We start from the raw sequence: 24843 nt of genomic DNA, 5'->3' as shown, positions 1-24843 counted from the left end.
ATATGTAAATAAAATATTTTTTTGTCAGAAAAAGATATGTAAATAAAACAACCCATTCATTTTCTGCAAAATGAAAAAGTAAAAGAAAAAGTTATATCATTGCTGGCTAAATCGCTTGGAAAATGTTGGAGACCCCAGATAGACCTGGCAATTAATGCAGTAGCCTTATAAAAGAATCAAATTGTCTCTACCTACTTACTATTCGAGGTGAAGGACATCTGTAAGAACCTCGATGCATTCTAGTGCTGTACCTCCTTCAAGGACGCGGAATTGGACTATTAAAGTGTTTGGCTAATTTTGCTTGATAGATGATGAGCAGTTGAGACAACTCCTTAGACCTTCTCTCCTCTGTCGATGTGCCAGTTTGTAAACCTAGTAGTGATGGCTCATTCAATGTAGCTTCATACTACCAATTCATCAACAATGGAAGTCTTCGTTGGCAGTTCTACAAGCAAAATTTGGAAGGCAAATATGCCGGAAAGGTCATAGTGTTCATGTAGTTGGCTCTGAAAAATAAGCTACATGCAGGTGAAGTTTTAGCAAGGAAAGGGTTGTCCTTTGTGTGGTGTAGGTACCGAGACAGCATCTCATCTTTTCATCAGATGCCTCGTGCTATCTGGTCATCTTTTTATCTCTTGCCTTAACATCAGAAGCATGCCCTCTAACTTCTACATCTTATGGACTTTCTAGAGATGTGGGAAGGTGCGAGCAAGCTATAAGAAAGATTGGGACCAACTTAGCTATGGCATTAATGTGGTCCATGTGGCTGGAAAGAAATACAAATATCTTTTTGAAACGAAAAGCATCACTTTCTTCCATTCTCCATGAGTTTGTACCTCTCTTTTTCTTGTGGGGCAACTTATGTACTGGAAGAGCTTTCGAGGGTCAAAAGCTACAGCTCTTAAGACTTTCTTTCTCCATATAATCTTACTCCTTTGTAAATTCCTCTATATATAATTTTTTCTCTTCATAAAATTCTGGAGGAAATTTCTGATTTTCTCCATGTTTGCTCAAAAAAAAAGAGAGAGAAAATAAAGAAGTCTTTAGTTTGCAATGTTTCGAATCCATCCTCATCCAACTATAGAATTGGGCAGGATATACATCATGTACTTTTCATGCGTTGTCAAATTCTATAGTGCTAGAAACTTTTTTTTTTCTTTCCCAATTTTAAAACACTGAATACAAAATTGGAGCTGTCCATGAAAGCTCCACAGGGACACCAAAACAAAATTTGAGAAGAAAAAATCCCCAGAAATCGTATCGAGTGCATGGGTAATGGAGGAAAACAAAGAGAGACATCAGATCAATGAAGACTCCGACCTTATCCTCTCCCATTTGTGGACCCTCCAAAGAATTAGCATGCCCAATCAGAAACTACCACGTTCGAGCCAGAATCAGAGAACCAAAGAAAGATGCACGCCAACGTGGATCCCGAGTGCTGACTAATGGAACCAGTCAAGATCGAAGTCCTTCCTGTTCGTCTCCTCTTGTGTTGCACTTCTGTGAACGCCACCGATAGGAAGTAGGAACCACCAAATCTGGCGGGCCCTTCCTCCCATAAAATCCCTCCCATTATTGCTGCCAGACCCAGACTTCTGCGAAGCTTGAGTGACGAAGCGACGACAATGGTTTGCAGCTCGATCCAAGGTGGCCTTCTTCTCCCCCTCCACTCCGGGACTGCAAAAGGCTTTGGCTCCCGGACCACCTCCATCCTCGAGCATAACGCTGCCGGTCTTGCCACCATTTATAGTGACAGAAGCGGCAGAGGACGCTTAAAGAGACGGGCGGCGTCGTTCTCGGCCGGAGACCTCCGGCCGGAGCTGGATGAGAACCCGGAGCGAATCATATCCGGAGAATGGCCTGAGAACTACTCCCTCCTCGTCTACGATGACTTCCGTGCTTATCTCGAGTCGCAAGCAATTGCTCACAAGCACGAGGTCTGAATTTCCATCCTTAATTACTACACTTTTCAGTAGCCGTTTGGTTGTCCAAGTTTTGTGGAAACGAGCACGGATCCTCTATGGTGCGGACCGTAGAGTGTTGTGTAGCCATCAAACAACATACATCATGTATGATATGGTTCACGCTCATGAACCGTCTTGTTTTATATCTGTTTATCTCCTGATGATGGCCATCGAGTGCTACATAGTATTTTGCAGTGCAGTCCGCACGCTGCAGAAGATCCTGGCACCCGAAAAACAAGTTTATATAAGCCTAAAGTCAGTGTTTTTTTTTTAACAAAAGCTTTTATTTGGTTCTTTCTTTCATAAAACAAAGACAAACGTGACACCTATGAAAGTTGGAGGAACGAAGCCTGCTTTGCAGAAAATCGGATTTGATTGTAGTCTGTTTTCATAAATTAGCTCAATGAGGAGTACTACACAGATCGATTCTTCTCTTTGTTCTGATTGGATTTTGATTTCCGGGGTGGCAGTTGCGTTCATCCTCGCTTCTTGGGGAAGTGATGTCCGTGCCGATACGGGTGGCGATGGCTGACCAGATGCTGGAAGAGATCGACCACCATTTTGAGTTCGTCTCGGGGCTTCCGGTGGTCGACGGTGAGCTCAGATGCGTAGGGGTCGTTTCCAAGAATGACAGGGCCAAAGCGTCAAATGGGGTCAGTTTGATCTATATTATTTTTTCTCCCGTGGTCTGAAATTATACCGCTAAAAATTAGAAGCTTGCTTTATGAGAACCCACTTGGGACTATAATTTAATCTTACATCGATTATTCATTGCCTAGATCTTGGATGCTTATACAGGATCAAAAAATTTAAATAATACTTTTCAACTAGCTATTTTGGATGAGATCCTAAATTATCATAAATACTATCAGTGCAAAAAATAATAAAAAAATTTTCCAGACCATACCTTAATTAAGGTCATAGAAAATCTGAAAGCTATTTACTTTATTTGTCCCAAACCCTGAAAATTTCGATCCAATTAGTGAGATAATTAACATCTTTTTAGGAAGTATATCAATTTTATGCAGGTTATGCTTTATAACATGGAAAAAATTCACATAAAAAGCAAACCTGCATGGTGACGAAGTTGTTTCACCAAATTTTGGTTGTCTTATGCAATCTCTCTGTCATTGGTTGTAGAAGTTGCTCCCTGTATCTTTCCAAAAGAATTTGATTAGTTTAGACTTATGAGGAGCCTTGTCAGGGTGTAGATTGGAGTATGCGAGAAATTATTCTCTCTGCTTATTTTCCTGATATTGTGATATTGGTTACACAGCTAAAGACTAAGGTTGGTGAAGTCATGGCATCTCCTGCCATCACACTGTCACCTCGTGAGACAGTGAAGGGTAATGTTTCACATAAATCTGAAGTTTCCAATTGATCAACTCGATCATCCAAAATCAAGGAGATGGTCATTATTTGTCACCGAATAATGCAGATGCTGCAGCCTTGATGCTCAGGAAGAAGATCCACAGGATACCAATCCTAAATGAGGAAGGGCAGGTGATAGGTGAGATTTGTTTATACTAATGGAAATCAAATCTTGTGATTTTCTCCCTCACGTCGAAAAGCATATGAATATAGTTCACAGATAAGCTTAACTGCTTAACTTTGTTTACAGGAATGGTTACTCGTAGGGATGTATTCCAAGCGCTAGAAGCTGTGGAAGTTTAGCTCGCGACCCCGTCGTTCGTGGTCACTCTGCATATACCTGTGAATAAACTTATATGGAAGTCATGAATCTGTACGTTTGAATTGTATATCGCGCTGTTTCTTCTGTTGCAGAATTGTAACTATGTTAGACATATAACTGGAACTAGGTATTGAAAGCTGATGTGTATAGGCCATGAAACCATGGATGGTTAATTTCAGCTTCAGGTTTTGGTAGACAGGGATAGCTGAACCAGGAAATATTTAGGTGATGCTAACAAAATAAAGAAACCTATGGAAACATTATACTGCCAGAAACCTGATAGATAATTCCATCCTAACTATTCTAGCTTTCAATTTTTATGCTCAAAGTCCCTAAAACTTTTGCACCCAAACGAAAACATGAACATAATACTTCCAAACCGATCATCCGGCACAACTACATAAACAATCTCATGGAAATAAATTTGGACCAAGAACAACACAAATAAAATTATGAAGGCCGTCTCGGAGCAGATTCCATCAAGCTGAGTTTCTAAACAATATACGGCATGCACATTCATAACCAGGCATGATATGCATTCCCAAGCCCTAGTCCAGCTCATTGTGCCTGACACTACCACTTGAAAAGAAAGTACCCCCAATTACTCAAGGCTGTGATAATAGCATGTGGAGAAGGCTGGAACAAGAAGCAGCTTATCTGATTCACTGACTCAGGTGTACGGCAATAGACATACAATGTGGGACCTTTTGACAGTTTGGGCGGACATGAATGCGAATGTTCTGAAACTCCTTGAATTTTCTGTAGGGATGAAATAACCCCTTCATGCAGAAATAAGAAATGGCAGGATGTTAATGACATGCGGGCTGTATAGACTTCGCTACGGCTGCCAACTGATGCTGCTATGGATGGAGCTGAGCTTGAGGATGATCACCATCTACCCTCGGTATTTTTGTCTCTTAGTTAGGGATCATGGGTGGGGGGAGAGAGAGAATAAAACTTAGACTGAATTTATCAAATTCACCAGATGATTGGAGTGGGAAAATATGGCTGCAAAGCAAACAAACATAAAGTTTCCATCACTCTGGTACATCACCCACTAATGATGAGAAAGAAAAAGCTCCAAAGAATCGACTTTCAGGAACTAAGCTTGCAGTGCAGCGATACAATTAACACCAGTGTGCATCACAGAATGTGCGCCCTCAGTAGGCATCATCTGAATGCCAGTCATGGTGGTAGGATCCACGAGCAGTCACTCAACTCTTCGCAATTTGACATGGATAGGTCTTTCCTTGTAAGAAGTGACCTTCTCAGCTGCCTTGCGTAATGGCCTTCCAACCGAAGATCTCCGCACCTCTTGATTGCAAGACTGTGAGGAGTCACTCCTACCATTCTGCTCCTCATTCTTTCCCTGTTTCATAGAAGCATCTGAACAGGAAGGAGCTGGAATGTCAGGATGAACAGCAGTGTCCTCATGCAAGGGTTCACGAACAAGTGAGTGAACTACTTTGGCATCCTCTATCTTGATCAAGTCCACCATTGGTTCGCATGATTCAGATTTCAAGTTACCAGATCTCCTTCTTAAAGACTTTCTGCTTCACAAGAATTACTAGGTGTATTAGAATTAGCCTAAGTAATGGTGAGAGAAATAGGTGGAAACAACATCCCACAGCTTAATTAAAGCATGCGATACCTTCTCTCAACCTTCTCTTTTGGTGCTACTTCTTCATGAAGAGAGGTGTCCTCATGCAAGGGTTCACCAACAAGTGACTGAACTTCTTTGGCATCCTCTATCTTGATCAAGTCCACCATTGGTTCGCATGATTCAGATTTCAAGTTACCAGATCTCCTTCTTAAAGACTTTCTGCTTCAAAAGAATTACTAGGTGTATTAGAATTAGCCTAAGTAATGGTGAGAGAAATAGGTGGAAACAACATCCCACAGCTTAATTAAAGCATGCAATACCTTCTCTCAACCTTTTCTTTTGGTGCTACTTCTTCATGGGTCATAGCAGTAGAGCCCTGAGCTGCAGCGTAATTGAGGATTAAAGAAGAAAGAAAGCAAAAAATGTATGAAGCAAGGTTGCCATTAATCTATAAATATTAAGTTTTTAAGAAAATTACTACGTTCTTTTGATGTGCGCTTTCTGTTGGCATTGCACATCTTCATGTCATTAGCTTGATGAGATGCATCCACTGCAACCTCAGCACACTTCTTGTGTCCCTCCTTAAATTGCAGATTAAAAATAAACAATATCAGCAAGATGGAAAATTAAGGGTGTGACTATGAATAAATTTGATTAGAAAGATTTAAAAAAGGATTTGGTGACTACCTCGCATCCAATATTCTCACACATTTTTTGGTTTAATTTCTCCTTCTCCTAGAATTAAGAAAGTTCTTGCTCATATAATCCACAAAAAAGAAAAAGAAATACAAAAATATATTTATGATGATTGATGTACCTCAACTTCTAAACTCTTTACTTTAAGGACAGCTTTCATGCATCTAAGTTCATGTTGCAATGCTTTTAGCTGCATCAAAAGTCATACAAGATCAGAAATTTTTATCAACCCCCAAAAGTTACTGCTTTTGGAGTAAAAGTTTGTAGATTCTTGTTGGTTAACTTCGGCTACCTAGATAAGAAACAAACCAAGTACAAACCACTCATAAGGAGTAGAGACTTACTCTGTCTTTGCCTAAGTTGAGCTCCTACGAATCAAGATAAAAGATAGATTAGGGGAACAAATAAAAACTTACGGTACCAAAAACAAGGCAGGATAATCGAAAGATAAAGAGCAAACCGCTTGCATCTGAGAGTTGGCCTGAGCTAACTGCCAATTCTGCTGTCTAAGTTTCTGCAATTCAAATCGAAGCCTCTGCATCTCAATGCTGGTCATTTCTATGATTTTACTGCCAAACCAAGGGACCGACAAAACCAATCAAATTACCAAAAAGTCATGATTGAAACCAAAGCTTGAACGAATTACTCGGAATAGCACATGGCAATCGATCTTTAGAGAACACACATACTTTCTCTCCCCAACAAGCTTCAAAAGAGCAGTATTCTCCTGAAAGCAGGACCAAATTTTTAAGGAAGAAGCACTAAAAAATCCATTTTTCTCTGAGCAACAGAAGTTCAAGAAAAGCTGGGAAAAATTAAAAGATGAAATTTTGAGATGGACGACTAAAGTACCTTCATCAGCTGGGCAACGTAGCCCTTGGTGCTGGGACAAGGCACCACATTGGAATTTTCTTGATCGCCTTCCATGCTGGGTTCGCCAGGCCTCGCCGAACTCACGGTGTTCGTGATGTCGGAGAGCCTATTCCTCCTAATTGCGGTCCCCATCAAACCCACCTTGTGATTCTTCTCCCATCTATGATTCATTCCTGCCATCCAACTAAATCTACCATCATCACCGTCCAACCAAAGAAACCCTAACCCTAGATCCCAAACCCCCAAATCACCAGCAAGCAAAGAAGGCCCAGAGAAACCCTACAAAAGATTAAGAAATTCTAGGAGTAGAGATTACCGATGCCGCTTCCGTTGCTGTTCACGGCCGCGCTCCGAAGGCCGCCGCCTTCCATGGAAGACCGAGAAGAAAGACTTCGAGGAAAAAAAGGACCGATTTTTCTCCTCCTCTTCCTCGCTCCAAGTCTCCTCTCCCCTTCTGGAGGGGCTCCGAAGAGTTTCGCAAAGATAGGGAGACGAATCCCCTCAAAATGGTGGACGGAGAGAAAGCGAGAAAGAGAGCGTGGTCTGCGGTCAGTGTCGGTCGGGAGGGAAAAGAAGGGGGGTTTTGAAAGAGGTTCGGATGCGCAACGGCATCCCGAGGCTAGCTCGAACCTGGTATTCAAGATCTAGCCTGTCCGAGCCTACACCGGACCTCCCCCGGTTCAATGTATCGCTTCCTCCGGCCGGTTCAGTGCATCCCCTCGATTCTAGGAATCTGGTTAAGTTGGGATGGACTCCAAATTGGATGGTCGAAACCTGGCTTCCTGAACTACTTGGGCTTGTTTGGGTTGGAGAAGGTGAAGTTCTATTCGATTGGGTCGAAGCTAATTGCAATGAGGCAATTAAGTAGCCTGGGACAAAGAATGGCTTAGACATGTAGGCTGTGTGTCTAAGCTGGGACTGTCTAGAAGACGTTGCAATTCAAAAGGTTGTCAAGCAATTTGTCCCGAGAAACAAAATTAAGATATACTGCATTAGCCTTCACATTGCTTTGGTCCATTGAGAAGGGAACAAAATCGGCTGAACGCAAAGCATTGCCGGAAGCATCATTTATTTCTTCGAGACTTTGGAGCAGCCAAGCCACTAGGAGAATAGCAAGTTATGCGTTGGTTGGTCATTTCAAAACTTATCACTACTACTACTACTGCACGCTTTTCCCTGTATTCTATTTCTTTTATTCTATATGCACTTCTACCATGCTGTTGTTTGATTTCATCTGCTTAATGAAATATTACGAGTGGGTTTAATTCTCCCCTTTATCCAAAAATTTAAAAAAGGGCTTGTTTAGCAGTGGTTGCTGTTAGTTTTACATTCACTAAATGGGAATATTGAAAAGAGATGGACAGGTGTGTGCTTGGTAAAAATGGAAGCCCATGCTTTTCAAATTAAGATGGAAGTCACCATAGCAACCATGTTAGTAGCTTAAGTTAGGATTAGTGTCAAGCATTGAATCGCATTAAAGATAGGTGTTGCCAACCTGTTTCAACCTTCTTACCTTTTCATCAGCAATATGATCGAGGCTGGTAAGAATGGCATTTAGAGTAATCTTGCCTCCAAGGATGCAATCTTACCTTGGATAATGTTGGAGCAAATATGATTTTAATTAGAATGGGAAACCCATACTCAAACCTGATAAGTCCAAAGATAGAACAATACCAGGGCCATCGAGCCTTACGTGGTATGGCTCAAACCCTACAAATTGCAAACGACCACACTAAACTCCCTAGTTTGCGATGATGCATTGCTCTTCTTTTGTTCGACATGAGTGCCACTTTTGTCTTACAAATTCTCGCCACAGCATGCATGCATCAACTCTTCAGGTGGTTCGTCTTACTAATTGGCTTCAATTCAAGACATGGAAAGCCAGTAAGACCCAAAGGTAATCAGGAAACCTGAGTTCGCAATCATGATTTTGGTGCAGAGAACAAAGAGAGTGGTTAGGAGCTCAAAGGTTCAGCATGACCGGTTCCCTCTATGCAAAATAGAAAAAAAAAAAATCCATTCATAACAATAAATTAATTTCATAGCAAGAATTTACCTTAACTTGGATCGGTAGTACCAGGCTCCATACAATTAGCATTAGTCTAAGGAGCAAAGAAGAAATCCTAACAACTTCAAGTTATTTTGACATCTCGTAAAAGCCGTGCAGCCATAGATCCATATCTTCTAATTTCCCAGTCATCAACTTTCCCCTTTTCCAATTCCATAGCCTTAATACTGTCTCCAGTCTTCTCCCCAATATCTTCCCTTTCTTCCACCGCACAGGCTTCACTATCCTCATCACTTCGACTAGACTCAGAAATTTGTGCTTCAACAGAGTGGTCGTCTCCGCATCTAGATTGAGTTTTTAACTCCATCATGAAAAGTTGTATGCTGGGGTGTTGGAACTTGTTATCCATCTGCATCATACAGGAAAAGAAGAGATTGAAAACACCTAGAAATGACAAGAGAATAATGTAACATGTTAATTATACTACAGAAAAATTTTCCTTTTTCTTTTAAATAACAGCAATATTAATTATTATATCCTCACATCTGTGAGAACCCATGCTACATATCAAGACAAACCCATGTTTGGCAAATGTGGTGTTACACAACCACACTACAAAGAACAATTTTTTTTAAAAAACAACAAAGTACAAGGAAAATATTATAGAGTACAGAAAGATTGTACAATTACACTGGAATTGGTATTATTTGATACACATTGATAATGATACGATTTTCCCATTTTGCTAACATCGTGGCACCAAAGTGACTTATGATTCATGGTGTAATGCATATACATAATACTGACATATTGATTTTAATTGGGTTACACCGGATTAATGGGATACTAAATAATAGAATATTAATAAAACCAAATAGATGCCTCAACTATTTAAAAATAGATGTTCCAAATATGTAACTTTGATAATGTTAGAGCCAATCTCAACTTGTAATACCTAACAGCATTTTGACAGAAATTTGATCAATACATGTAAACCGATAAAATCCAAGCAAATTCCACCTTAACAGAGTATCTGGAACTCCTTGTATCATTATCAGTTCAAACCAAGTCCAAATTTTTAACAGCAACTCTATTATCCTCTTTTAAATTTATAGTGCAGATTATTGAAACATCGGAACAAAATAATGAGACTACATTCATATGACAGACAGTTATTTGATATCAGCAGTCGACCAATCAGCAACTTTTCCAACCTTTGACAAGAATTCGTATATCAGATACCTTTGCCTTGGGGATGGTTTTTACTATAAAATTGTCCTTCCATATGCGAATCATCTCTTCATGGATTGTGGTGGAGCGGATCTCATAGCCTATCTGGATTTCAGAAAACTAGTATATGAGTATCCACAACAATTAAAATCTTGAAATAAAAAGAATATTCTATGAAGCGTACCAGTATGGTCGTTCTAGGTCCCGATAGGGCCAAAACTGTCTGCAGTAGTGGCTCCAATAGATGCTCTGAGTAAACCTTCAACCAACAAGTTGTTAGTTAAATAAATCTTAGATGGCAGTGGTAGAGAAAAAGCTGTCATATCTCAATTTACAATGCAAATATCAAGCAATGAATGAATCTGAAGCAACCAGTTTCATCCAATTCTTATATGTTAAACTTGATATTGGACAAGCACTAACATGAAAAAAGCCCTATGAACCTAAAACCACTCCTATTCCCAATACATGTTGAAATCAACAAGGTATACATAGTTTAAAATGTTGATAGAATTTGTCCAGCTATTTTCCAATAAAGATATACAACTTATTTTGGTATAGAAAAATTACACAGTTTGAGCATATTTAATATACAAATTGTAACTCCATGGAGAAATCACAGGTGGTCCTTGGATAGCCAAACTTTCTGAACTAATTCACAAAATTATGCCCTCCAAGAACAAACTACATCAGCTTTTTAAGTTCCCAATTTTTCCAGTTGAGCTTATGCTTTTCAAGCATTTGTTGACACCAATTGAACAACAAATCACACCATTATGAACAGTTCTAAAACATCAATTTAATGGTCTGCTGAGAAACTAATTCTGCCAGTTGATTAAGTCATGTTATCTGACAGAGTAATATTTCTGAGTTAACAATTTTTTCCATAGAGAAATCATAAATCATAAAATTTGAAAACTATGTGAAAATAAGAGGAAATATCATTCCAAGCCTACTAATTTTAAAGTCTTATAGCTTGTCTGTAGTAGAAAGCTATATCCAGAGAACTTACAATGTCGGTGCCAATAATGTAATCAAACGGAGGATTAACAGCTTTAATGTGTTCTTTATTTCCCCAGTCCAACTCTGCAGCCTTAATGGAGCCAAATGATGCTGCAAAAGGAAAATTATAGCCACATACATAAGAGAAGCTTACCAATAGTTACAAGAAATGTAAATGTTTTTTTCTGCCCATATAAGCTCAAACTCCTACTCTTTAATAAATGCATCCAACAATATAGAGACCCGACAAAGGAGCAACAAATATAAGCACAAAATGAACCACAGTTGTCTGACATGTATGTTTTTGTACGTTAAGAAGTAATGCAGAGAGAAGAATCCCTAAAATATTTTCAGATTGACAACAGCTTTACATCACTGCAACCATAAGAAAGCAAAAAAAAAAAGTCTTAGGATTTTATTCTATACCAACCACTCCAAGGATAATGTTCTCCATCAATGCAAACTTTAATCATGCATCCACAGAATGTAACATCATATTCAGTAATATGTATGAAGTTTGCTAGTTAGCAGATGCATATGATAACATGTACATTAGGAACTGGAAAAAAAGAAATACTATTAAAATTCATTAATTGAATGCACGAATGCATATAACTCTGCTTTAACATCAAATATCATGGAGAACAGTACACTTCATTATATGGCGCCAACTAAACATGACATGTCTCAAAGATGTACAGGCATACTAGGCCTACCTAATATACTGGTTGCAGTGTTTATTGTCAGATGAAGTCTGCATGCTAATAAGCATTAGGATCAACAATAACAGACACCAGTGCTACAGTATCTTTACCAGCAGATTAGGACTTGTATGGCATGCAGCTATAATTTGCAAACATACAAGTACCAAAGACCAGACATACGATCTTACAAATAGTAAGTAGATGGATTAACAGCTACAAGGATCAGCTGGGCACCCTTGAATCAAAGTCATGTTTAAACAAAGAACTGCTAGCCATGTGAACGATTGCTTTCAACATCTCAAAACTTCCACTAGTATCATCCATGCTTTGAGCATGCATGCCTTGATAGAATTGCTCTCACTCATATTTTTGCCTCTCCTTCTCTTAGGCACAAATTATAAACCAAAACCCAAATTAAAACACCAAGAATAGCATATAAACGGTGTAATGTTTATAATTGAATAAATGAATAAAAAAATCATAGCTAACTAAACCTCATACTATCATCAATGAAAGTTCAAAGCAAACCTGAATCAGGATTTGTCTGCATGATCCAAGAATTATTGCGCTCAACATTTCTCATGAGCAATGGTAACACCTCAGCTTGGTCTGTTGAAATTACATCACATCCAAGGAGTGCCATTCCTGAAGAATACATTATTCTGCTTCAACTAAACAAGACGCACACAAAAATTTTGATGATTGCCATGAATGTGAAACTAGGACAAAAAACTCACCTAGTCCAGCTAGACCACAACCAGCTCCTAGTTCAATCACACGTTTTCCTTTCAACTTGGGCAGGCTAAACCTTCCTTTTCTGCAGTTTTTTTCCTGAATCAAGAAAAACAAAGAAGATCACCACAAAGCTCACAGCATTTAGCTCATGTCTTCTACATGATATATTAGAAAATTTTGAATGGGGCCACCATAGGCAATTTTTAGTTCCTTATTAGCCTGAGAATGGTCAGAGTTGTTAAAGAAAGAATTTTAATTAGATCAAGAGCAAAACAATAGCGTCAATAATTAGTGATGCATGGAAAGGATTCTGGGTAGCATTGTTACTCAATTGATGTAACATCGGAGTGGGGAATAATCGCTTCAGTTTCAAAATGTAGGATGCTGGACATTGATATTTAAGATTAGCTGGAATTTCTATTGAAACTTGATATAAAACTTAGACTGAATTATAATGGTTATCTAAAGAAATGTTAATAGGGAATCTAGGCCTTACACCTAGGGAGCAGGGATAATGGTTCTAGTGTTTGAATTAGGTTTCTTTTGGGGTTTTTAGAGAATTAAACTAGTGGAGTTTTCTAAACATATCTCATTTTTGTTAGAAGGCTATTTTAAATGCCATCAGTGTTTTAAAAGGCAGTTGTGGTATATGTCGTATGCAGGCTACACATGTAGTGTATATGGTTACTATTTTTTAACTATTTAAAAATAAACATAACATATTAATATATATTTTTGGACAAATATTAACAATATTAATAACAATAACAACTAAGAATTGGTGCATTTTGCTTAGTACCTAGTACCTAATAACAATAATTATAATAAAAACAATATTTAATATTATTTATATCCATATTAGGCCCCCATTTAACCAACATCAAATCTAATCATCAGCTTAAACCTGATTCACTTGCATGTCCCACATAAGAGTGGGTTACATATGTTGCTTCAAAAGCTAAGTGGGCTCACATATGCAGTCATACAACACTAAGCAAGCTATATGTATGGCCACAAAATGCTAAGTAGACTGCTTTTTCTATCCATATGTGGTATAACCACATATACTAACCACATATAGGCAATGCAATGCAGTCAAAGGAACGCATGTTTATGAGGCACTATGCACCACATGTTAAAACACGTAATCCAACTATACATAATCATTTGCCACATAAAGGATAGGTTTAGGTTTGGTTTCAAAAATCCAGTCTTTAGAAGCCTTTTAACAGGACTAATGAGATGGTTTCAAGGGAAAAAATACAAATTGAAAAGAACAAAAAGAAATAACCAGCATTTGAAAGAAAAGATAACAAAAGGAGGGGAGGGAGGGTGTTGCCGTACAAGCATGTAGTGGATACCTGTAGCTTTAAGAACACGAACATAAAGAGAAAGTGCTTATGAGAGTGAGTGAGCATGTTTGTGTGTGCATGCACATGCACACATGTCATCGTGTGTGTGAGAGACAGATAAAGAAAGAGAGAGCTTAGAAAATTTCAATTCATACAAAGCCTCGCACAACACTAAAATCACTTTGAAACTCAAATATAATCAGTCTTGGACTTCCTTGACTTAATGTAAAAGAATTATTGGCCCCTATCCCACTAAAAATAATATTTTAAAATCAACACTGTTATAGCTCTCAAAAAATCCAAAAAAATCAAAAATAAACTAAATACCTACTTAACCCTTATGCCCTCTACTAAATCAAGAACCTCTTTAGACCAATACAAACCTTTAATGACTTCTACTTGATGACAGGTTCTATTTAAAGCAGGAATTTATTAGCTTATGAGCTGAAATCATGATTCAGGAAACCTCAAGAGTCAAGATGCTAAATAAATCACGCTTTAGGTTCTTCCCACAACCTCGCCCTTGTACATTCTTGACTTTATATAGTACAACCTACCATAACCTTAGATGTAACATTGAAGAAATATAGAAATAAGCAACCAAAGAATTGTAAAAGATTGATAGTCATTACCAGAAATTTCACAAATACCATCGATGCGTCCCAAACTGTAGTACCTAGATGCCTGGAGTTGGGATCCTGCCATGGTGCCGCAGATTAGACAACCACAACTTTGCAGCAATTTGGAAAGATACACCATGTTAATCAGCTTCCAGACACAAACTATAAAAAAGAAATTTGAAAACCTGCAGCTCGTAGATGATGCTACATAGGAACAATGTTTCAAAGAAGTTATTCTAACTGTTTCCATTTTCCTGTAAGCATGATAATTTGAGGAAATGCAGGGTAACAACGATACGAAACATGTTTGAAGGTTATCACTTCCCATAACTATAAGAGTGAATTTGGGACTGTTGCAACCAGTTCTGTGTCCTGTAAAATCTAGTTACACAGAATAGTCTCATAATGGATGCAGTGCAAAGATCAGCAGCATTAGAGCTATAGAAAGTTACATGCTGCTGCTACACTATAAGCATATTATGCTGCAAAACAAGTTGGTCTCTTTGAGCCAATGATGTTCTTGACCCCAAAAAAAAAATGGTTAAAAGGGAACCAAACATGAATAAAATGATGGTAAAAACTATTTTTGTAAATCCTGTCATAAAATATATTGCAATATAAGAACTTTTGATATCAATTCCCTAAAAGAAATTATAACTATCTGCCACATCTATCACAAATTTATACCTGAGATAAACGCAGGTGATGTCCCAGAACTTCAAGTGTGACAACTGATGTGCTTGGCGAATTCAACCTAAAAAGCGAAGGGTTAACTGGGACAAAAGATTATTCGCTACACCAGTACAATTATTACTTCCAAAAGGTACAAGTCCAACAAGAAATGATAAAACTTGATGAGATATCTATTCTACGTGAAAACATGATGATACAACATGAAGGACCAGCAAAAAATATCACTTGAATTTGGAATGTTGATATTCTTGCTTTCTGTACTCCTATTGCAACAAGTCCTAAAAAATGAAAGCCAATGATCAAGAGACTGGGTTGTCAACAAACGGTTCTCGGCGTCATTCAAAAAGAGGCGAAAAGAGTTGTTATGCAAGAAAACTGGCAGTCTCTTGTATGACTCAAATAGTTCAAGAAACATAATAAGAACAAGCCCTAGGATTACTACCCAACATCCACCAAAGCTTGGCCGGATGGAATGGTTGAATCCATAAAGTTTATATTGGAATTGTACGGGATCGTAACTCTCACGGAATAGAGGAGGTAGAGACTTACCTGTCGTCCTCCATCGAAGCCCTCTCCGCCGGCGGCAGCCGCAGCCCAAGAAACCCCGGTTCCGCAGTTCTCGAGATTCACCTGGGTTACACGGGAGGAGATCAGGCTTCGGAGGGAGAAGCGAAAGGGCGCAGAAATTCTGCCTTCCGTATCTGTACGCATAGCACTTTACGGTCCCGTCAGACCGTCGCTGCCCTATTCTCCGTGTCTGGGTCGAGGGCTAATAGAAAAATGGAATCGGAATACCTAATTCCTTTCTTTCGGCGAACATCGGAATATCTTATCCCTGTCTGGAATAACTATGCACCAAATTATCATGTAAATAATAACTATGGTGATCAATTATGTGATCAATTTGCGACAAATTTAGTATCCTTGCTCGACTGGCTCTCTCGTCATGCAATATCATCGGCATTTGCAGTGTTGATTTCCTTCACAAAAAAAATGAAGTAAAATGGGATGCTAGTAACTTGCTAGCAAGTTTTGCCAAGTAAGATGATAACAGAGACATCAAATTATTATTATTTTTTTAATGTAATAGGAGGGCAGGACCTTATTTTTTTTTTTTTTTTGTTGGAGAGACACCAAAAAATGGGAACCCAACAAATGGTAATCATAAAATATTGGTCTCAATAGACCCAATGACTTTCTCATTCAACTCTCTATCTAGTAATTGAACAAAGATCGTCCCACAAGGATGTTGGTCATGCGCAAAAATATTTACTTCTCTATCAAAAAAAAAAAATCTCTTATTCAATGATTATATATTCAACTTTTAATATCATCTTTCATAAATGCAGCAAAGTTATCGCGAGTAATTGAGAAAAGAAAATGGACTTCATAATTTTATTTTCCAAAATGCAACCATCCATTTATTTTTGAGTCTAACATAAAAAAAAGCAAAAATCTTATTTCAAAATAGCTAACAATTGTTAAAAAATAAAAATTTAATATTTTATAGCTATGTCCAATTCGATATAAGGCTTCAAAGCATTATATTTGTTGAACAACATTCTCGAATGCCACACTTTTTATATCTATTTCTGATTTTTTGAAAAAAAACAATTCAAAAATTACTCAAAAAGTTTCTCTTGTTTTTAAATAATCAAATTAAATTAAATTTGACAAAAATCATGTTATATCTGTTTTTATATGCATAATCTTTACTATTTCTATAAAATCAAAGGTACATATAATTATCAAGAGAAATATTGGCCGAGTCTCAAGTTATTACTCTAGTCCCCCGTACGCGTTTCTAGAGTCTCTCCTCTAATCGGCAGCGGACGCGCGCGCGCGCGAGAGAGAGATGGATCGGCGAAGAAAGGAGAGCGACGATTTCCTCTACCGTTACCCGCTTCCCTCCTCCTCCTTCTCTGCCGGCGGAGGCGGCGCCGGCGCCGGCCCCGACCACCACGACGCCAACGCCAACGCCTCCAAGGGCGGATCCGGCGGCCCCGCCCCCTCCAAATCCATGGTCTACGTCTCCAATTCGGCAAGGTCGCCTGCGTCACCGTCCTCAAAACTGCGTCTCCCGCCGGAGCCGCGGCGTCGCCTTCGTCCTCTTCGTCTTCTTCCATGACGCCGACGCCTCTGTTCGCACCATGGACCGTCTCCAACGGCCGCGCCCCGAGTCCATTCGCCGGAGGGTCTGCGAGGACAAGAGCCGCTGCTACGAGTGCGGCGAAGAGGGCCACCTCTCCTACGAGTGCCCTAGGAACCAACTCGGTCCCAGGGAGCGGCCCAACCCTAAGCGGGCCCGCAGGGGGGCGCAACGCCGTGGCGGCGACGGCGATGGCGGGGAGAATTGGGGATTTGATGGCGGGGATGAGGCCGTGTTCGACGATGATAAGTGGGCGTCGGTAGTGGACACGAGGGGGGCCGAGGAGAAGGCGAGGGGGAGGGAGGAGTGGACGGATGACGGGAAGGATAGGAAGAAGAAGAAGGAGAAGAAAGTTAGCTACTTTAGCGATGAGAGTGGCGAGGGCGAATAGGAAGGTATGCTGTTCTGCTTTCTCAAGCTCTTCTCTCGATATTTTGTTTCTTTTGGTGTTTCTCGGTGATTATGAAGAAATTTTCTTCGGGTCTTCCTTTGCCCTTGGATTGTTTTATTCTTCTCTTTCCCGCAAGAATGGATTTTTCCCCCTCTAAACCAGGTTAGAACAATGTGATGTCTTATAAGACTGAAATCATGCTTGGTTACTTGTTTTTCAAGAGTTCATGGATCCATGTCTATGATTTGCAGAGGAAGAAGTCAGGGTTTTATACAGAAGTTGGATATCCCGGGTGTTCATGAGTATTTTGTTCTGCTGAACTTTTGGTTTACTTAATGTGTATCTTTATTTGAAGTCTTTTTAAGTGTCTCTAGTTTTTATGCTCTGAGGTGGTATCTCCCTTCAACTTTACCACCCTCTTTCAAGAGAAAGATGTCATGGCGTTGTTCCAATTTTGGACCCGTCAACCTTTTAAGTGCAGTCTGTAAAATGATAATTTAATTCAATGCCTTTAAGTCAAGCAAAGTTTTTAGTGAACTTGTCTCCCTGAACTATCATGCTTTTAGAAGTGTTGGATACAAAATGTATTGTCATTTTAATAACCGATGAGTGCACTAGTTCTTGAAATTAGTTTGCTTTAGTGGTGTCTCAAACTTTATTGCAAGCTTGATCTAGGTGAATCTGAAGGGAATATGAATGCGGTAAAATCATCTTCTGTTCTCTTTCTACTTTTTTTGGCTCCTCAGAGATTTTTCTCATAGCAACAAGAGATTACAACAGGCAGACCTTCTTTATTGTTTTTATTAGAAGCTTTTAGCAGAGTTTGCAAACGAAATTAATCAAGTAAGGTTGTTAAGGATTTTGATGCATGTACAAATATTGGAGCCAATGACCTCCATTCAATTTGTCGAGCTCAATTTGATTTGGCTGAGTTTGAGAGTAAGAAATTCTCATCTCATGCATATGAACTGGCTTGAGTATCTGGGTTTACATTGGCTAGACTTTCTCTAGTGAGGTTGATGTTGACGGATTGTATGTGTTTTGACTTTCAAGAGCTTATTTTATTGGCTTTGAGGTCAAAGATTCCTGGTCAAGCACTTTGACTTTGATACTTAGGAACCAGAACTTTTGTCCAGTCATAAGGGTTCAGGAAGTTTTGGGCATAAGACTTCCTTAATTCACCAGTTTTGATGGACTACAGGCCATCTTGTTTGGGATCCTGGTGGGTAAACCAGCAATTGTAAGTGGATTCTTTATGCGCAGTGGTGGAACACATGAGAGTAGGGTATTATTGATCTAATGATGTGGGAGAATGTGTTTAGAGGTAATAGAGTACAGTGAAGGGTTAAGATGAACCTTAGCTTTAGGTAAATAGGCGTAGAGATCGAAATCGGGTAACAAAAGAGTAAATTATTTTGCATATAGTTGGCAACAGTAGATTATAGGTGGTGGACTAAACCTATTAAGACAGTATCCTTTCTATTGAGATGGATTTTGGATTCTTGAAATGATCTGCACGATGGTAACAAGATACACGGAAGATTAGGGATATAAGTTTTTGATACTATATATGAAGGATGCACTATGATTTGATTCAAGTTGAGCATGACACAAGCATGGCCAACAGAAGAAAGTACAAGCACAACAGCATGGCAATGTGGTGAAGAGAGCTAAAGATTCAATTATTAGGAGGTTTTAGGTGTTGAGTTCAGTGGTTTTCGTCAATACTTGATGGAGATGTTATTAATTCATCAATTGTGGTGTTCTTTTTTGGTTCAAAACATTAGTTATAATGTGCTCTTGTTAATTTCTATAGAGAGCTACTTAAAGAGAAAACTAGATGACCAGCCACTATGGTGAATCTCAGTCAAATTTGAGAAGCAAGCAATGCTGTCAATGAAGATTAACAAGGGTCTTGTTCTTAATAAAAGAACAAGGCTCCTGACTGTGTGAAGCCTGAGCATTTGAGGACATTATAGCTGGCTGAACATTGCATTATCAAATCTTTCACTTCTTTTTTAGTTGGTCACTTGACTGATAATTCGTGAGCTTTCTTTTATATTTGTTAGAGGTAGGTGACTTGAGGAGTTTCACATTAGGAAAGAATAGGAGAAATATAGTTGGTTCTTACAGTTTTTAAGGAGGGCTGCTGCTGCTGTAATTTTAGAAGATTCTGATTGTTATGAATTTTTCATTTTTTTTAATTGCTCCGTGCAGTTTTATGCAAGTTTGGCCTACAGTTACCCTAGGAGACTGTATACACCTTTGATTTGCAAGCTCACTTTGCACCACACTGTAGTGGAATTTGTTAATCTTTTTGTTTTTTTAATGGCTTTTGGGAGGAATTTCATGTTACAATAATGTTGTTGAGAAGGGGAGACCTAAGTATTTGTGCTTATCCCTAAAAAACCTTGAGGATGTGAAAGCCATGGAACTTGCTGCATTACTTATGCTTCCATGGGATTGCAGCTCCTAAAATAGGTGAAACAACACCTGTTTTGTAGGTGGTGTTAAGCAGTCTTTTTCTGAAGTCTTTCTCGATCCTCTCTCATTCTTATTGGGAATTGTATATGCACTAGTCAGAACATCATTGTATATATACTCATCAGCAGGTTAATGGTTCCTGGGCACCATGTTTTTCCTCAGAAGTTATTTCACATTTCTTCTGGTGAGGGTTGATGGGATGAGGCAGTTTAGGGTGTGGGTTTAGCTCCACAATTTGAGCATCCCTGTAAATTTCGGTTGTTGAGCTACAAAGGTAGAGTGATGTTGTGGTTCCTGCAGTTAAATTCAAAACATAACTGATCATAAATATGTAGAATATCACCTTAGGTGAAGCTGCAACAGAGTTAGCTGATACTGTAACTTAAAAGTACATTTTAGATGACCATTGTTTTAGCACTGATGAAATGCTTGCATGGTAGAATTCTTGTGGTCCATGCAGTTGAATCCATGGAGGACAGTGTTGGTCCTAGTTTCTAATAAAAAGGAAGTAGACATGAGCTACCTGGAGCAAGAATGTTATCCAAGATAGAAGATTTAAGAGTCTAGAAACATAGTCACTGGACAGAGATATTCAGTACTCACCACATAGGGATATTCAGTACTCCTTTTCTAGCCATGAGTTTGACATGGATATGAGCTACTTCTTGTCAGCTTGCTTAATAAGCAGATGTATTGTTAGCACCATTAGATAATGCCTGATTACTCACTTGCTGCAACTCCATTTGTGACCTTTTGATGGTTTAATTCCTCTTAACTTAGAATTTGTGTGCTGCATACTGTAATGAGGACCTGCAATATCATTCTAATTAGAGCTTTTTGTGATCTCAGTCAATTTTTCACATGCACAGCAACAAGGTATTTGATATCTATTATATTTTTTTACTGACATTAGATTCAGGTTTTTTTTTTTATTATTTTTCTAGTTAAGCACATTGCAGCGGAATGCACTTCCAAGGCCCTGTGCTGGAACTGCAAAGAGCCTGATCGTATGGCCAGCAATTGCCCAAATGAGGGCATCTATCACACCTGTTGTTGTAAGGCTGGTCACCTTGCCAGGGACTGCTCTATACCTCAGCTGACCCTGGGTGATTTGAGGCTCTGCAACAATTGCTACAAGCAAGGCCACATTGCTGCTGATTGCACTAATGAGAAAGCCTGCAATAACTGCAGGAAGCCGGGTCACTTGGGCTCATGACTGTCAGAATAAACCTGTATGCAACCTGTGCAACATCTCAGGACATGTGGCTAGGCAGTGCCTCAAGGCACAAGTACTTGGAGAAAGGTATGGTGGGGGGCTTTATCAGCACAATGGGTGATGTGAGACAGGACTGCATGGTTCCGGTGATGATCTGCCACAACTGTGGAGGCTGGGGTCATGTGGCGTATGAGTGCCCATCTGGGAGGTTCTTGGGCTGTTGCCCTCGACGGTTTTGATGGATGACTGGCGTGATTTGAGACATTACAAATGATGATATGCTATAACTCCATTAGATGAATTGGAATTTTAAAATTTTTATAGCATATCTTTGAATTCTATTGGAGATCAGGCTTGTCGGTGAGGGTTTCCATTGTGGCAAACAAACTTAGTTTTTCGGCTATATGGAATCTGAAACATTTGATCCATGCTGAAACATTGTCTGAGACTGTTGGTAATCTTCGGATATTCACTTATCTGGGTGGAATTGGTGGTGTCTGTTGGCTTTGACATATCTTCAAAACCAGCCTGTTGTAACTGGGTGATTTCAGCTTAACTCAACGGTCAACCGATGGCATAGGGGCAAAAAAGGAGGTCGTGATTTGATCAAGGTAAGGAGAGCCTGCATTTCTTATAATTCAGGTCAGGTATCAACCTGACTAGAATGTTCAGTGTTGCTTTATTAGTTTTCTGCTGGTAGGCATAATTGTGATGTTTGATTGTGTGGAAATAGCTCTTGAAGGTTTGCATGGTGTTGTAGGATTTATAGAAAAATATGGGCTGGTTCTATAGGAAAGTCTTTTGGCTAATGAGGGATGTATTGGAGAGCCAATGTGGAGTTGTTGAGAACAGAGTGGAATGGTGGGAAAGGTCTGGGGCCTGATGCTCAGCTTTCTTATGAGGATATTGATTGGACTGCTCTTTATTGTCATGGAAAATCTTTTAATCCACAAGATAATTCGAACTTCATATGGAAGTTATGGTGGCTGACGTTGTAATACTTTTTCTTTGTTAAGATATTATGGTGATACTTGTTGGACTGCTTTTCATTGTCACCGAGAGATTTTATTTCACAAGGTTATTCGAATTTCATATGGAAATCGTCATGAAAAATATTGTAATACTGCTCGCATCTAGTTACATGCAAAGTGACTCGTATTTTTACAGGCCATTTAATAATATATCTTTTTTTGATGAACCATTTAATAGTATATCATGGCAGTGGATTGGCAAGGATTTCCATTCTTCTTTATACAAGATTTATTTGTCTTTGATTATTTTATTTGCATTCGAAACGTTACCCAGTTGAATCTCATTAAGATTGCATAAATTGCCTACTCCAGAGTAGGCATTTATGCTGAGATGTAACAGAATTTGTTTGAACGCAGCTCTAACTATTTATGTTTAAATAATGCTTGAAAATAACCAATAATTCTCAAGAAACAAACGTAAGGTCCACCATTGCTGCCTGTCTAAGCCAAAAGTATAGTCAAAGGAATCATGCAACAACAAGAAAAGTGTCTGAAATACAGGACAAACAAAACATCATCATTATGCGTAATTATCATCATCACTGAAAGTTTTAATGCAATTCGTATAAGATTAGTTCTAATTTTATCGAATGTCTCTGAAGAAACTGCCACAGAGATAATTAAACATGAAATTGTTATAGGATTACAAAAGCCTGGAAGTAACAAGAGAATTACTTTGTTTTTTTTGTTTTTATTTTGCATATCTGCATCTCCTGTACATAGCCTGTATATCGGATCTAGTTTTTCCAATTGATGCATTATCGAACATATAGACTACCATTGATTTGTAGTAGATTGTTGGTTCCGACTAATCCATTGCCAATGGCCAAGCCCTGGAAAACCATTCTCCAGTGAAATTTATTGTTAAAGCAGGTAAGCATGGTCTTAGAAATCTAAAGCTCCAGAGCCCAGCAATGATGAAGATCATACCTTTGGATTTATGTTAAATACCTTCATTAGCTTTATTTTTTTTTGCTGAATCCGGCTTGTAAGAGCAGAAACAATATGCCTGCATATCCTTGTCCAATTAGGCCGATGTCATTCTGTGCATATTAGTGAAGAATCCCTAAGACCATAAAATCAAAGGCCTAAAGAATCCGCAAGTTAGACCTTGACTTGTTAAATGAGAGGCTTTAATGTATTGTGGAAGTAAAAAAAGATTAAAGTATCAGACATGATTTTGCTATGCAAACATGCTATATTGTTGCCGTGTCACAAAAAAGCTTGATGATGATAAAAAGTTGCTACAAAAATTAATATGAATAATCAATTAAGCACAAGCTCCTACTCCAATATTTTCCTTCTTAATTATTTTCCCTTCGATGTGTATTTGCAGTCTCATCTACAGGACTTAATGAAATTGGAGTTCAAAATTTAATTAAACAAATATTAGGTCAGAACAAACAAAAAAAAAGGGATAGGAAATAATTTCTGATTATTTGATGAATTTGACATAAATTTTGAATTCCCGGTAAAGCATCACTTAATATTATAATCCTAGCTTGACCTACTAGCAGTCTTATGCCATCAGTGTGGTTGATGGATCAAACATAGTATGTGGTCACCATGCACCATCAAAGTTTTAGAACTTTTGTGATTGGCCATCAATCTTGCAACACTCCTTAATTTCCAAGTTTGAGAACATTATTGACAGGAGTTGGCCGGCCAGTTACACCATTATATGTGATATCGGATCGACAGGTGAACTCCATCATGAAAGAGCCATCAATTGAAGAATATCAACATGTCAGGTGCAATCAGCCAAAGAATTGGCAAGTAGGTGGATATTATGGGAGAACAAATGACACGTAGAGAGGAGGCATACGGTCCCCATGAACCTTCTTCTTGTCAGGTAGAGCCATCACCATCTTATAGTTTGAGATTTTCTAGTAACACTCGTGGCCTAACTAATCTGATGACAAAGTAGTCAATAATCCAATTTTTGTTTTGTTTGTATTCGTGCTTTGTAATTAAATCCAGACCTTGGAGATGTACCAACGTGCCACACACTAGAGAGAAGACATTCTCATAAAATAATCACCTTCTAACATAGGGGCTAAGAGGTCCCTTAAATTTTTTTTTTTTATCTGGAAAACGAAGAACAAATAAATTAAAGAAGGTTACGTGGCTGGCAAAGCAACAACCTAACCTTCCAAAAGAAATGCAAATTGGGTTATATACTAATATTTTTCTGTAAGGTGGGTCTAACAACACAACTACCAATGAACCTCATAAGGGCCATCACAAGTCCTGTGACGACAGTTTCTTTATTAGAGCCTGGAACGTTGTTTCTCACAAGGATTCTCGATCTAAGATTAACGGTTATAACTATTTTATAATTCACTGTTCTCCAAGTGGGATTACATCACGATCATTTATTTGTTCTAAGCATCAATTTC

The 24843-nt window shown here is 38.7% G+C and overlaps 3 protein-coding genes and 2 pseudogenes across 7 annotated transcripts; 3 read left to right on the top strand and 2 right to left on the bottom strand.

The window, feature by feature from the left end:
- Positions 1-1502: 1502 nt before the first annotated feature.
- On the top strand, positions 1503-3851 carry LOC103714891. The gene is made up of 5 exons (XM_039114943.1): positions 1503-1937; positions 2435-2617; positions 3241-3310; positions 3403-3474; positions 3586-3851. Exons 1-5 carry the CDS (start codon positions 1626-1628, stop codon positions 3636-3638), a joined length of 690 nt encoding a protein of 229 aa, XP_038970871.1. The 5' UTR covers positions 1503-1625; the 3' UTR covers positions 3639-3851.
- A 755-nt stretch (positions 3852-4606) lies between these two features.
- On the bottom strand, positions 4607-7575 carry LOC103714905 (shugoshin-1-like). 4 transcript variants are annotated; one of them, XM_039114939.1, is made up of 11 exons: positions 7146-7445; positions 6809-7002; positions 6646-6683; positions 6417-6525; positions 6301-6324; positions 6078-6146; positions 5948-5995; positions 5742-5841; positions 5581-5641; positions 5309-5479; positions 4607-5207 (listed from the first exon to the last, which is right to left on the bottom strand). In XM_039114939.1, the coding sequence occupies exons 1-11, from the start codon at positions 7198-7200 to the stop codon at positions 4868-4870; spliced, it is 1209 nt and encodes a 402-aa protein (XP_038970867.1). In that variant the 5' UTR covers positions 7201-7445; the 3' UTR covers positions 4607-4867. The 4 variants fall into 4 exon arrangements, with proteins under 4 accessions (XP_038970867.1, XP_038970868.1, XP_038970865.1 ...); XM_039114940.1 differs by having other exon boundaries at positions 5739-5841; positions 6809-7013; positions 7146-7438; XM_039114937.1 differs by having other exon boundaries at positions 5739-5841; positions 7146-7438.
- An 854-nt stretch (positions 7576-8429) lies between these two features.
- On the bottom strand, positions 8430-15985 carry LOC103714890 (protein-lysine methyltransferase METTL21D). 2 transcript variants are annotated; one of them, XR_005506682.1, is made up of 10 exons: positions 15723-15983; positions 15168-15234; positions 14493-14558; positions 12511-12604; positions 12302-12418; positions 11080-11180; positions 10252-10326; positions 10080-10172; positions 8886-9246; positions 8430-8739 (listed from the first exon to the last, which is right to left on the bottom strand). XR_005506682.1 is itself a non-coding variant. In XM_039114942.1 (9 exons), the coding sequence occupies exons 1-9, from the start codon at positions 15734-15736 to the stop codon at positions 8962-8964; spliced, it is 912 nt and encodes a 303-aa protein (XP_038970870.1). In that variant the 5' UTR covers positions 15737-15985; the 3' UTR covers positions 8835-8961. The 2 variants fall into 2 exon arrangements, 1 of the variants encoding a protein (XP_038970870.1); XM_039114942.1 differs by lacking the exon at positions 8430-8739 and having other exon boundaries at positions 8835-9246; positions 15723-15985.
- Positions 15986-16313: 328 nt separating this feature from the next.
- On the top strand, positions 16314-22584 carry LOC113463238 (annotated as a pseudogene).
- On the top strand, positions 20597-22614 carry LOC103714903 (annotated as a pseudogene).
- Positions 22615-24843: the final 2229 nt, after the last annotated feature.

Source organism: Phoenix dactylifera, chromosome 17 (genome assembly GCF_009389715.1).
Source record: "Phoenix dactylifera cultivar Barhee BC4 chromosome 17, palm_55x_up_171113_PBpolish2nd_filt_p, whole genome shotgun sequence".
Taxonomy (NCBI): domain Eukaryota; kingdom Viridiplantae; phylum Streptophyta; class Magnoliopsida; order Arecales; family Arecaceae; genus Phoenix; species Phoenix dactylifera.
Note: the sequence above shows the minus strand (reverse complement) of the source record. Positions and strands in the feature narration are given on the sequence as shown.